Source organism: Thalassophryne amazonica, chromosome 18 (genome assembly GCF_902500255.1).
Source record: "Thalassophryne amazonica chromosome 18, fThaAma1.1, whole genome shotgun sequence".
NCBI classification, from domain to species: Eukaryota; Metazoa; Chordata; class Actinopteri; order Batrachoidiformes; family Batrachoididae; genus Thalassophryne; species Thalassophryne amazonica.
In genome coordinates this window covers 52225644-52240123 of record NC_047120.1, presented here as the reverse complement: position 1 = coordinate 52240123, position 14480 = coordinate 52225644, and the positions used below count along the sequence as shown (strand labels likewise).

Sequence of the window (14480 nt, the reverse complement as noted above, 5' to 3'; positions counted from 1 at the left end):
CATGGGCGCAGATCCACTCCATCAGATGGTCAATGATGCAATTGAACAGATGCCTGTGACATAACATGTAAATTTCTCTTCTGTGACATCAATAAAGTTTATCTTTATCTTTATCTTATATTTATCTCTGTTGGTGCATAGGCAACAACGACTATCAGCTTACCATGCCGATGGTGGAAATGGGCTGTCAGCAGTCATTCGCTGACTGGGCTCCATCTGATAAGAGATTTTCTGATGTGACGTGGCATTTCTAGGACGATGCCGAGAAGCCCTCTGTTGTCATTTGGGCCGCTCCAGATGTAGGTGTGGTCGTCTTCTATTTACTCACTGCTGTCTCGCCAGCGTGATTCGCAGATTCCCACAATGGAGATGTTGTATCTGGACAGTTTCCATGATAGAAGAATGGTGTGCCCTGTACGTCAAAGTGTTCGCACATTCATAGTAGCAACACAGAAGGGATGTCGAAGATCAATTAATCATTGGTCAGGGGCGGGCAAGGGTCGGCTCCAAGGGTCAGTCCGGCTACTTTTGATTAGTTTTGTAACAAGAAGGGGGTTTCTCTGGAGTGGGTTTGTTAGCCAACAGCGAGATAGCGAGCTGGGGGGGGAGCTGCCCCCTTAGGCCTGCTGGTCTGCCCTGAACCATGTTATGGCTACTGTAGTTTTTGACTGCTGTCTGAGTGTTTGCTGCTTCTGTAGTGTTCCTGCAGATATAGTTTTTTTTTTTTTTTTTTCTGAAGTGGGAACTGTTCATAATTCATGTGTGACGTGAGCGACACTCTGCGACTCAAGCGAGATACAACCCCAATTCCAATGAAGTTTGGACGTTGTGTTTTCGGCCTTGCTGCTTACATGTAGAAAGTTCTCCAGATTCTCTGAATCTTATGATTATATTATGGACTGTAGATGATGGAATCCCTAATTCCTTGCAATTGAACATTGACAAACATTATTCTTAAACTGTTGAACTATTTTTTGCAACGCAGTTGTTCACCAAAGTGGTGATCCTTGCCCCATCTTTGCTTGTGAATGGCTGAGCCTTTTGTGGATGCTCCTCTTTTATACCCATCATGGACACTCACAATTAGTGTCCTCAGTTCCCAAACACTTATTGAGTGTTGTTAGAAGGAAAAGTGATGTAACACAGTGGTAAACTTGCCACTTGAAATGTATTGTAGGCATCCATTTCAAAATGAGCAAATATTTGCACAAAAATAATAAAGTTTATCAGTTTGAACATTAAATATTTTGTCTTTGTGGTGTATTCAGTTGAATATAGGTTGAAGAGCATTTGCAGATCATTGTATTCTGTTTTTAATTACATTGTACACAACGTCCCAACTTCATTGGAATTGGGGTTGTATAACTAATCAGGCAGGTAGATGAGGTCATCAGTGAAAGCACCTGTTTTAGGTGCACAGGTAGAAACAATGCATGGCACGACTTTTATACACTGAATGTTTGTATTCAAGCTTGTCTTTTAAGATCTATGACTAAATATATTCAACCACGGGCCAATGAACATTTTCCCTGCTTCCACTTGTGGAAATTTGGAGAAAAAATGGATTCTTCACATCCAGAGAATGGACGGTTCCACGGTGATAACAAAAACATGGCATGTGTGCTTGTGTGGGAGTGATGTGAGTGAATGAAATACACAGAAATAGATGGAGCACGTTTCTCTGTGCATGATTTAGTGTTGAGGACACCCCAGAATCAATCTGAAAGTTGCCAAGGGGACAACAGCGTTTCACCTGGCTGCAGTAAACAACTGGAAATGTTGGAATGAGCAGGTTGTCTGCCTGGATGCTCCAAGGTGATTCCATGTATGCGGTGCAGCATACCACCAGCACATGCTTACATACTATACACACACCACACACACACACACACACTAGTTTCTTAGTTTTTTATTGTTATAAATTTGCAAAAATCTCAAAAAAACATTATTTTTCATATTTTCATTATGGGGTATTGTGTGCAGAACATTGAGGGGAAAAAAAAAAGAATTTCATCCATTTTTGAATAAGGCTGTAATGTAAAAAAAAAAAAAATGTGGGAAAAGTCCAGCATGTTAATGCTTTCTGGATGCACAAAGCAGGACCTGAAAGAAGCATACACCACTCCCACACAAACCTGGTGATGTATAGGAAAAACCTGACAGCACAATGTGTGTATCTGTACTAAACCTCAAATCCATGTATATGAATATTTTGGAGAAAATTGGCACCCAGGTGGAGATGGTGAATTGAAACCAGATTGTAGGAAAAAATGTGAGTGGCATCATTTACACATAACAATGCGCTTTGTGTGTACCTTTAATAACACACATCAAATATACATGTACCTTCTCATGTTACATAGGATTCACACAAAACAAGTATCTGCCCAAACAAAAAGGAAAATGGTTTCCAAAAAAGACATGTAAAACCTTTCAGACAAACACCTACAAGTAAAACAATGTTTATAAATCACACACTACTTTGCCTCATATCCCACCCTTCACCCACCCACATTCAACACTACACAAACACCTCATGAATATACAAGTCACACTATACTTTGGATGTGAATAATCATTTCAGTGCATCCATAACCCTTTGATTGTTGAACTGTCACACACACACAAAAACCTTAACATAAATATTACTGTGATCTGACAGTGCGCTAATTATGTAATTATTATTTTTAATCTTACTGTGGTCAGCTGACTGCAGTGCGACTGTTTAAAGCTCCCACTGCAGTCTGCACCAGAGCAGTCAGAGCTTCAATAGACGTTGTTGTCAGTTGTCAGAATTTGACTTCTCCTAAACAGATTTTGACTCATAAACCAAAAGAAAACAAAGCAAAATGGAAAAAAAAAAAAAACCCAGCACATTAGACAGAGGAGTAATGTGAACCAAGTTGTTTATGTTGGAAATTAGACGTACATTATTTCCAACAATGGTAAATGTAGGGCAGGAACATCAGTGATGTGATCATTACAAACAGGCCTATTGGAGGCGCTGTTGTGGCTGCTGATGTAGTGGTTCCCACAGTTGTTGGGGTTCCCGTCATTACAGGTCTTGCTGTAGAACACACAAAGCTGCTGTCTGGATCTGTACCACTGGAAGTGAATGTCTTGAAGGTTACATTCGCTCCTCCGATTTGATCTGTGATCCAAGACTGAAATTGAGATATTCTGGCATAGCCATCAGGGAAACCCAAACCACAAGGTACCACAAAACTGGTGATGCCTGCCTGGATCCACACCGAGCCTTGTTTACATTGCAGAGAGCCACCTGAGTCCCCCTGCAACAGGACATAGAAAAAAAAACAAGTTGTAGATTGTAATACTATTCCTTGCATTGTTTGTTTATTTTAAAATTTCATTTTATTTCCTCCTTTATTTGATGAAACACACACACACACAAAAAAAAACACTTCAGAGCAGAGAAAACATGCAAACTCAAAACAGAAACATAGGATCTTCATGCCATTATGACGTAGGATCCTCAGTAAGACTGTCACCTTCACATCATTACATGCTGGAAGATCAGGACTCAGCTGTGGCGTCAGATCGGTGCCAAAACCGCTCTCATGTAAAACATGCATTTGGTCGTATTATTTTATTTCACACGTGTAGATATTAACTGCGCTCAGAGGAAACTGTTCCTCAAGTGAGATCAAAAGTGCTGTGCGAGCAAATAGGAATATATGTGACCAAGGGCGTAGGTTTGGTCTCAGCTTTGGTAGGGACAATACCACCCCCCGCCCCCCTGCCCACCACCACCACCCCCTAACCCACTCATACCATTAGACGCACAAGTACAGCATAATACATAACATATGACGACATAATGCTGAATAATTTAACACTTTATTTACATTATTAAGTGTGTAGGCAGACAAACAAATAGCTTAAATAACAAAATTGCACCCAAAATCACGAATCTATTCTATAGGCCTACACCTGAGAGAACAAGACAACAAAAAAAATACTTGTGGAGCTAACAAAAAAAAAAAGTTTTTGCAACCAAGATGTATAATCTATTCTCTTCATCAATAATGCAGTTGTAGGTATCTGGCAACCTAATTTGCCAACAAAAAAAAGGGCTTTACAATGATATATATGGTGTATTACGGTAAACATAAGCCTGTGATGTCATAACGCAGAGGAAAAACACGGAAGTTCACACTAGTGCGCCGCTGATTCTCATTACCGTAAGTTCTCATGTAAGCCCTCACGCTGAAAAAATTCAACACTGACAGCAAGCCAAGAACCCGTGCTTTCCAACAGTATGCTATATGTTGCATATATTACGGTAAAGTGCGTTCGGTGGAAAAGATGTTGGTTGGGGAATCTTCCTGTCACGGTAAAGATTGGATGGAACTCATTACTTTGTATGGAGAGGGGGCGGGCTTTCAAATGACTGTCCCGGTCGCCCAAAGCCAGCATTTGATGCCGCCTGAGTGCAACACCTGCAAAATGATTCTTGGGTGTCAGAGAGAGATGCGTGTTTGGGCAACCAACTGAAATTATCGTACATATTGGATTTTTTCCCATTATTGATCGTACATTTATTGATCGTACATCGTACAGAGGGCAAAACTATCGTACAAATACGATAATTATCGTACATCTGGCAACACTGCACCGGAGCCACCCATCCTCTGCGCTCTGGGACCTCCCACTTTACAAATGAAGCACTGCCTGCCACGAGATGCGCTTTGTTTACGTCCATGTGAGAAGAACGTGAGCTAATGAAATTGCAACATGGTAACCCTGTCACTCTGGCACATCGAAAACACAAAATGTGACGACTAAAATTATAGTATCGAGTTCGCAAAAAAATAGTGAATGATTTTGTTATATAAAAAAAATTCTAAATATTGGTAGGGACTATTTTGCCATCCCAAAATATTGGTTGTGACTTGTCCCTATGGTCCATATGCAAACCTACGCCCCTGTATGTGACCAGCGCACCCCCACCCTCTCAAAGTGGATTTCTGCTTGCACACAGTGGATTACCACTCTATCGCTTGAAACTTGGGTGATTGGTTGTTTCTGAATATCAAGTATTGATTGACAGCCCTCCTCTCTGATATGGAAGTCTGCTCAAATGGATACAACGGCGTTAACCGATTATCTCCTCATTAGATAGATGATGACTGCACTCCAGTCATCATCTATCTCAGTGACAGATCTCTGAAGTTTCTGTGCTACGATCATTTCCACATTTGAGTCACACTCAACACCCAAACTAATCAAAGGGAATAATGTCATTATTAACCATCAGATGTTAAAGTAAAACCTCTTAAATCACATGCATACAATTAGGCCACAACCTCCCGGAAGTAGACAACGGCGTCTCCTTCTTTTAGCAGACTTCTGTGTCAGTGGAGGGCTGTCAATCAAATCTTGCTTTTCAGAAACAATCAATCACAGCAGAACTAGTACCAACACCCCCTCCCCCCTTGGTTCCCTCCCCCCATAGTACCAAAACCAGTGGTGGGCACTGTTCAGCTAATCCGATAACCGATAATTATCAAACCTAATGTTTTTTGTTAGCGGATTAGCTTTTCAGAAACATTTTAAAACCATCATCAGAACAATTATCTTCCAATAGGTTTTAGACCACTAATGTTTTTTTTTTTACATAACATTGAAAAACATTTATAATCATTTTTGCTCCTGTATGCTATGTATTTTGCAGCAGTGAGGTAGCTCAACTTTGCCCCAGCAGAAAGACCTGTCTGTCAGACTGATACAAAAAACCCCGAAAAGTCATTACTCCTTAACACCATACAGTGGTCCCGCCATGAGGCAGAGGTCTTGAAATGGGAAGCAGGTTTGACTTATGGTTTTGATTTATAAATCATATTATTCCAGATAGAATAACTACATTAAAGTAAACTCTTAAAATGTACAAAGTGGATGTATGACACATAGCTGTTAATTTTAAAATAATGCACTAATTCTGAAGATTTGAACATTAAAACACAGATGCCCAAAGGGATTATGTGTAAACTTAGCCTCCGTTCATACTGATTGGTTGACTAATTCAGGCTATGTAAAAGCCAACACAAGTGAATCAATGTAATGTGTGTGTTGGTGTTTACAAATAAATGTGCTTTTGTAAAATATGTCATTTTTTCATTTGTATAAAAAAGCATTTGTAAAGCCGAAAAGTCTGTTAAATTGTGATTCAGGCCGTGTGATATAACTGGCGTCAAAATGCATAGAACACTACCATCTACTGGCAACCTGTTATATCACAGTGTTGTCGACCACAGGATTTTAAAATTATCTATAGGTTTCCAAAACCTGAGAGACCACGCGTGGAGATAAAAAAAAAAAAAAAAATTATAGAGCTGACAGTTTTGGTTGTACAGTGTGTGGTGTGCAGCCACAGTAAAAACAACACACACCACACACAAACATTTCCCAGGTCAGACAGGAAATCTCGCAAAATCTCTCGAGATTAAACCTGACTTCAGAGTAAACAAACGGAGATAGTTTGTGGATTATTTACAACAGTGGAAAAAAAATGTTACAAAAAGAAAAGGCGTTCTTTAAAGGAGTGGAGACAGCGTGACCACCAGACTTTCTGGTAAGCCTTTTGATTTTAGATTTCGCTCCGTACATCGATCACCTCGCTTTCTGATTGGCTGCATGTCACATTCAGCAGGCTGCATGCTCGTTTGTGGTTGGAGGACACCGCACATGCTGCAATATCAGGCCAAGACAATCCAACATGTTGAATATCCCCGATTTGCGATCGGAGCGCTCCTGACGTCCTTCCGAGCAGATCAGAGTGCTCTGAACACACCGCATACAGCAGGAATATCTCATAAGATTATCTTTAGTGTCATCATGATTGCCGTAGCGTCCTTAAGATTGTCAGAAGGGGAAGACGGGTCCGATATCAGCCTAATTATCTTGCCGTGTGAACCAGGCTTAACAGATCCGTTGTTATGATGCCTCACTGAGCGACTGATTGATGCATTATTATGACACCGCACCTCAAAGTTCAATGACTAAAATACCAACATTCTGGGTGCAGTGAACAGGTTTTCACTATTATTTGATTTCTTTGTGCAACTGACATCATTATTCAAGTATTCAAAAGACTATTCCTATCGCCACACAACTCCACCACACACGAAAAAGTTTTACAGTTCTTGTTATTGAAAGAAACTGCGTCTCCCTAACTGGACAGAGTTGTGATATCATCACGCATGCGCTTAGGCGCTGTTTAGCGGGATCTTGAAAATCCTCCATTACAATTTAACAGACTTTTCAACTTTACAAATGCCTTATTTGTTTTTTTTGTTTTGTTTTGTTTATGTAAATGAAAAAAATGACATATTTTACAAAGCACATTTATTTGTAAACATGAACACACATTACATTGATTCACTTGTGTTGCTTTTTACATAGAATGAATTAGTCAACCAATCAGCATGAGCAGAGGCAAAGTTTACCCATAATCCCTTTGGAAATCTGTGTGTTAATGTTCAAATCTTCAGAATTAGTGCATTATTTTAAAATTAACAGATATGTGTTATATATCACTTTGTACATTTTAAGAGTTGACATTAATGTAGTTATTCATCCAGATTAATTTGATTTATAAATCAAAACCATAAGTCAAACCTGCTTTCGATTTCAAGACCTCTGCCTCATGGCTGGACCAGTGTATGTTGTAAAGGAAAATGATGCTTTCTTATAGCAGTGGGAACAAAGTCATAAGTGCTGGCTTATTGGCTGTGTTTAAGTTTGTGTTCACTTTTCATTCTAGTAGAAACTTTGCCGATGTTTAAACTCAAAATTGGCATGTTCTCAGCTGCGAATCAAAATTGAAAGCTATCGGTTAGCTGTAGCCTCCAGTATGTTTTTAGACAATGTATCGGTTGTTTAGAAGAAGCATTACATATTTCCAGCCTTCTCAGTAACAGGCGATGGACAGCAATTTGACGGCTTACCACCGCCAAAATGACAGAAACAAAATCAGTCCCTATAAACATCACGTATATTTAATGAAGTACTGTTATATATTTTGCTTGTTTTGTGAAGAATGTTAAATGGTCCAATGAAGTTTTTTGCTGTTTAGCATACAAGTGAATGATTAGAGCACTGTGCACACACGTAATCAAGCATGAAGCAAGTCCACTGTTTTGTTGAAAGCCAGAAATGTCACAAAAAACCTAACATAAGTCTTTATTTTGGAGCCATGAATAAATAAATCAATGTGTGCAGCGACATGTACCAAGTCAATTTTTGACCAGAAAAAACATTCATGTTGATTCCTGAAGACTAAAATATTTTCTTCATAGTTGATCGGTAAGGTGGTTTTGTGGTTAGCACTGTGCCAGGTTCATTTCCAGTGTTCTTCCATGATGAATGCTTTAAGAGTGCCCACACCGTGGATAATCTCTCTGTTGTTCCTTTATTTATTTCCTAAAATATTCTTATATCTTCCCCAGGTTTTATGGCAAATTGATCATCCTGTAACAAACTTATGTTCTTTCTCCATTGTCCACCCTTTTAGCCAATGGCCACTGCCACTGGCTACTGCCATGTACTGGCCAGTAGATAGCAGTGTTCATGGCAGTATGAACAGTGTTGCCACCCACCAAATATTGGCTAATAGTGCTGAAACCACCTAACAAACAGAATTTTCAGTTTCAAATTGCCTTTTTCTTTACAAATGAAAAAAATGACAAATTTACAAATGTAGTTTTATTTGCAAAACCCACCACACATTTCAGTAAGTTGTGTGTGCAGCCAACCACACCTTAATTTACCCATAATGCACTGTGGCGTGTGTCTAAATGCTAAAACATTCAAAATTAGTGCATTGCTTTAAAACTAAAACATATAGCTGATATTTTCACTTTATAAAACACAGACATGATGTTAATTTAAATAACTTGTCCGTTATTGGTTTGTTTAAAATTTTAACCATAAGTCAAAACTGTATGCCTGTGAATGACTTGGGTGATATGCCAGCAAGTCTGTATGGTGTGAAGAGAAATTGTTTTTCCTGGATTTTGTATTTTTTGTGTTTTACTTTCTTTTGCTCTGATCACCAGGTCTCTTTTGCTGACAGAAAGCTGATCTGATATAGAGGTGCTTTCTTGTTGTTGTTGTTGTTGTTGTGTCAGTACTGAAAGTTATCAGTTTAGCTTTTATCTATAACTTCTGCTAAATTTTTTCGGGGTTTATTGGTTTAGCTTTCTAAAAGTTACTTTTTCAGTTAGCGGGTTAACTGTTATCAAAGCTAACTTTTAGGTTACTTGTGCCCACCACTGCATGTGTTTGTCTATGTGTCTGTCGTATGATGGACTGGCATCCTGTCTGAGCTGTACCCTGCCTCCTCTCATGCAGTGACCGCAGAGATACGCTGCAGAAACCCAACACCCACCCACCGGACTCTTAACTGGAAAAAGCAAGAAGACAGTAAATGAATGAACAGCTGATTGATAGCTTAAATAATTCTCAATAACTTTATATTTGAAAAGTACAGAACAGCAGACCAAAAGGTTTTAACTTCAAGTGTAAGAAAAAAAAACTTTTTTCCCCTTTCATATTGCTCATATCAGTAATGAAAGCGGATTGACACATAAAATTAAACTAGTGGGTTATACTCACGAAACATGCTCCTTCACACCCCTTGTTTTGTCCTGCACATATTACGTCTTCAGGGAGGTTGACATGTATTATGGGGTGAAAGCTGCAGTTTGCACTGATTATTTCCAATCACAGGAACCTGAACCTCCTGCAGTGGAAAAAGGTGATGGCAGTGGCTCTGTGGGAGAGAAATATTCAAAATTTATCTATTTTACCATGGATAAATTCACATTCTCATTTTAACAGGACAGTGGCAATTTGCTTTTTTATAAACATATATGATACATACAAGAATCATATAATCAATTCTTTTCAAATTATTATAAATTGGTTTTAAAATTTAAATGTTTCTTTTTCATTTGTTTTATTATAGCAAAAAAAATAAAAAAATGATGTTGATGGCATCTTGACTTGAAATGAAGCTCGAGAATTCCCTCAGCTGTGCAGAAAAACATTGTTTTCTATCAAAATGGTAGAACTGGACAGGGTGGGAGCCAGAACTCATGTCTGACAATCACCAGTTTTCACTGGTAAAACTTCAGATTTCTGTGTACAGCACTCACAGTACCTGTATATTGGCTGGCTGTGATGTCCAGAAACAACTTGAGCAGATTCCTCACAGAGGTAATCATGTGGTGTATGGTTGCCTTCCCTAAATTTCATTAGAATATATTCCAGGGTGGGTCCAAGTTTTTTCACTCATTTTAAACAATGTTGCGTATAAACCATAGCGATTGTTACAGCTGAAACCCAAACGGAAGGGAAATGGAAAGTTAATAGGACAAATATTTTTGGAGAAATTAGCAATTTTAGCTAACCAGTAAACGATGGCTGTTGTGCTGCAATGCACCATGGGAGTTTGGGGTTTTGAGGTTTTAAATGTTCCTGTTGTAGTTCATGTTGGTTTAACAGTGTTGTTTGTGTTAATGATTTATTGTGTTTTTGTAGGTCAAAAACAATCATTTTTGTAGGACACGTGCTCGCATGTGCAGAGTGCAATGGTACCAAACGTATGGAACTAAATTTGCACTTTAAATGCAATGCAACACAAATGGAATGAAATAATTGAGGTCATTGTGACATACAACGCACCAATCAAATGACAAGGATCCACTCAGCCATTATATAAAATACAATAATCATAATTAGAGTGTACATAATAACAAGTACTTAAATAATTTATAAATATATTAAGACAGTAAATTAACATTACATCAAAAAAACTGTTGAGTTCTTCTAAAAACTGCTGCGGTCTAGGTGTAAGGATCTAAAAACATTGTGGACTCACAGGCCATTCCAACTCATTATAGAACCTTTGCACATTTATTACCACCGTTGAAAAAGGTGAGTTACCTATTTTATAATCATTGCCCAATCTAGAGTCTGTGGATCCCACGAGCAACACACTAGTCTACCTTTTAAGGAAACCCTTTTGCAATTGCATCCTAGGATTTAAGAAAAACAAGCTGGAGAGAACTAAGAAAACAACAAATTGTTCTCCTGAGGAACAAGATTATATTTCACTCACTAACCATTGCTGCTCTTTTCTAATGCAGCCATTATAGAAAGGCTTTGACATACACATTATTTAAACACATTTTAAGGAGACAGATTTTCTAGAGCTTTTACTTAATTCAATAACAAATGAAAATCTACTAGGCTAAATAAAAACCTTTTTTCTTGACTTTTTTGCAAGCTTTTATTTGCTGCCATTTTCACAAATCTACACACAGTAGCTTTAATCTGAACAGCAGAGCTGCATCAGACACTTTAACACCATGAGACAGAGTGTAAATGTAGGCTTTTCTTTCCATTAAAAGTTTAATTGTTATTCATGTCGGATGCATTTACTTTGCAGTACGTTTATAATTTATGTTTGACTAGTTGCGCGGCATGTCGTCTTAAACATGCAGTTTTTAAACTCAAATGTGGTTCAATACGTGGTTCCTAGATTTTGCGTGCTGGTGTCCTCTCTATGTGGCTTTTATTTACACTCAAACATACAGCAGGCTGACCCCCTGCCCCCCTCCTCGTCCTGCAGAGGAACAGACACAAATGACTTGCTGATGGCAACCAGGAGAAAAACAATAAAGTGATTTTTGAATGCGGTGCATGTGTCTCACGGATGTTGTGTTCCAGGGATGATGCAAATATTATATCTTGCATCCAGCCTGACAACATGTTGAGTCTCATGCCGAGTGCGTGAGACCTGACAGGACCGGTTTAAAGCACGAGTGAGACTTGAGAACTCTGAAAGTACGGAAAACTGAGAGTAAAGGACACCTTAAAAATAAAAGCAACACTGTTGTTATTTCATGCATGATGTGTAACATAATCACATATAATTTGCAATTTCTAAATCATCTCATGTGGGGCAGTCAGACACAGCCAAAGGGCCTGATGAGGCCCGAGGGTCGTACAATGCCCAGGTCTGAATTAGAGGATGCCTTTATAGAAAAGTACTTAGAAGTGAGGAATCATAATCAAGTTACAGTTCAAAGGGGCATTTTGTATATTTGGTGGAAATTGTCACCTAAATATTCATTCTTTTTCTATATCCAGTTACTCCATTTGAGGGTCATGGGGGAGCTGGAGCCTATCCCAGCAGTCAGAGGGCGAGAGGCGGGGATGCACCCTGGAAAGGATGCTCATCTGTCGCAGGGCCACAAATAGACAAACAAACACATCCACCTCTATGGTCAATTTAAGTTTCCAGTTCATCTAACCTGCATGTTTGTGGAGTAGGATGAAGCCAGAGCACCCAGAGAGAACTAACATGAACACAAGAACATGCAAAAAGCAGGAATGACCAGGCTGAGAGTCATCCCATTACCTACTTGCTGTGGGACAACATTGTTAACCACTAAGCCACCGTGCCACCTTCATAAATATGTTATTATTATTATTGGTTCCATTTTTGTGCACACAGTTAAAAATATGTTTATACATCGCAAGTTTAAATGAGATTTTGGCAGCCTCTTCCTCAGTAATATATCAGCATTAACATCATCCATCCATTTTCAATACCTGCTCACTGGAGCCTATCCCAGCAGTCATAGGGCATAAGGCGGGGTACACCCTGGACAGGACGCCAGTTTATCACAGGGCTCAGCATTAACAGTTATTCATAAGAACAAAATTCTCTCCTGTCACAGACTCACTTTGACTGACAGAACTGACACCAGGTTAATGGTTCTGACATATCTTTTTGGTCTCTAACTGCTTTAACTGAATGGGCATCCTGATACTCTTGATCTGCCTCTGAGGAGATTGACTGTGATTTTGCATGTATGTATGTTGTATGTGAAACATTCATTGTATAAATAAAGACTGAGTAAACACTAACCACTGCTGCTGATTTGGCCCCATCCTGTGGACCAGCACGTGGTGTTGGTGTAGAACAGGCTGGAGTTACTTGCCAGGCAGATCGGTCTGACGTAATTGGTGAAGTTGACTGGGCCCCTGAGTTGAATCAGGGCAATGTCATTGCCAGTGATTACTGTGGTGTATGAAGGATGAATAATGAACTTGGAGATGAGGTGGATCTGCGTATGATCACTTGGGGTAGCCAGATTCACTTGGCCCATGACAACAATCCACCAACTGGTGTTTGATCTGCACATAAAATAGACACAAATAAGTGAAATCATGCAATGAGTGGAAATTACAGTAACGTATCATTATTTGTCAGGTTTGTGATTGTAAAGATCAGTTCTTCTTACATTACACGGCAGTGAGCTGCAGTGAGCACCCACTGGCTGCTGATCAGAGTCCCTCCACAGATGTGATAGGTTTGACTGCCGGAAATAATCTGAAGGCTGACCTGCCAGGGCCATGATCCAGCTGATGCATTTACACCACCCACAATTCTTGAGCTCAGAGGTGCCACTCCACATTCTGAGAGAATGTAACCAAATATATGTAGCAATGACTGTTAGTGATTTTCAGTCAGATGTTCAACCAGCAACATCTTTAATAAAGTATAACATACTTTTCACTTTGTACAACAGAATGGGAACGTAAAACAGAAATTCAAGACTAGACAGTACGTTGCTGTGGATGAAGCCAAAACGTCTCTGTGGTACTACATTGGCTGACTCAAACCACGCTTCAAAGCCCTTTGAAACCTTTTAGACACCTGTTTCAAACATTGATCTCAGTCCACATGAAAAGAAAAACATCACATTATTATGAGGTGAAACACAAAACAGAATGAAAAGTAAAACAAGAATTAAAGAACAGATACATGTGGCTGGGATGGTGCCAAAACGTTTTTTTTTTTTTTTTTGGTACTTTGGCAAATAGCAGCTGATATTAAGTGCATACTGCCACCTACTGTTGAGGAGTGTGCATGGCGAGTTAGCAGAGTCTATGTCAGGGGTGGCCAAGTTCGGTCCTCGAGAGCCACATTCCTGACACTCTTAGTTGTCTCCTGCTCCAACACACCTGAATCCAATGGAAAGGCTCATTAAAAGTCTGCCAACGAGTCTTTCAGTGGATTCAGGTGTGCTGGAGCAGGGAGACAACTAAGGCTGTCAGGAATGTGGCTCTCGAGGACCGAACTTGGCCACCCCTGGTCTATGTCATGGTCTACCTTTGTCTGCCTCTCTTCTTCCCATTTTGAACCTCTTGTGTGTAGTTTGTCTGTTTTCTCTCCAGGTGGCGCACTGCAGAGCCAAGGAACACCTGCAGCTCATCTTCTCCTCACAGCTGACTCGCATGAGCGCTTGATCAGAAGCCGGCTACTTAAACCCCGGCTCTGAGCTCAGTCTTGGCCAGAGACTTTGTTCCGTGACCCTGACCAGCTGGATTTGGCTCTTCCATGAGCTTTCCATGATGAATCCATGTCCTTGACCATGCCAGAT

At 39.6% G+C, this 14480-nt stretch overlaps 1 protein-coding gene across 1 annotated transcript in view; it reads right to left on the bottom strand.

The window, feature by feature from the left end:
- Positions 1–9734: 9734 nt before the first annotated feature.
- The window catches only part of LOC117530592 (serine protease 27-like), a 40094-nt gene continuing 35348 nt past the window's right edge, over positions 9735–14480 (bottom strand). Inside the window, exons 4-6 of the mRNA XM_034193480.1 lie at positions 13338–13512; positions 12962–13230; positions 9735–9793 (exon numbers count right to left, since the gene is read on the bottom strand). Of these exons, the coding sequence (XP_034049371.1) occupies positions 9735–9793; positions 12962–13230; positions 13338–13512 (503 nt within the window). The remainder of the gene's footprint in view (positions 9794–12961; positions 13231–13337; positions 13513–14480) is intronic.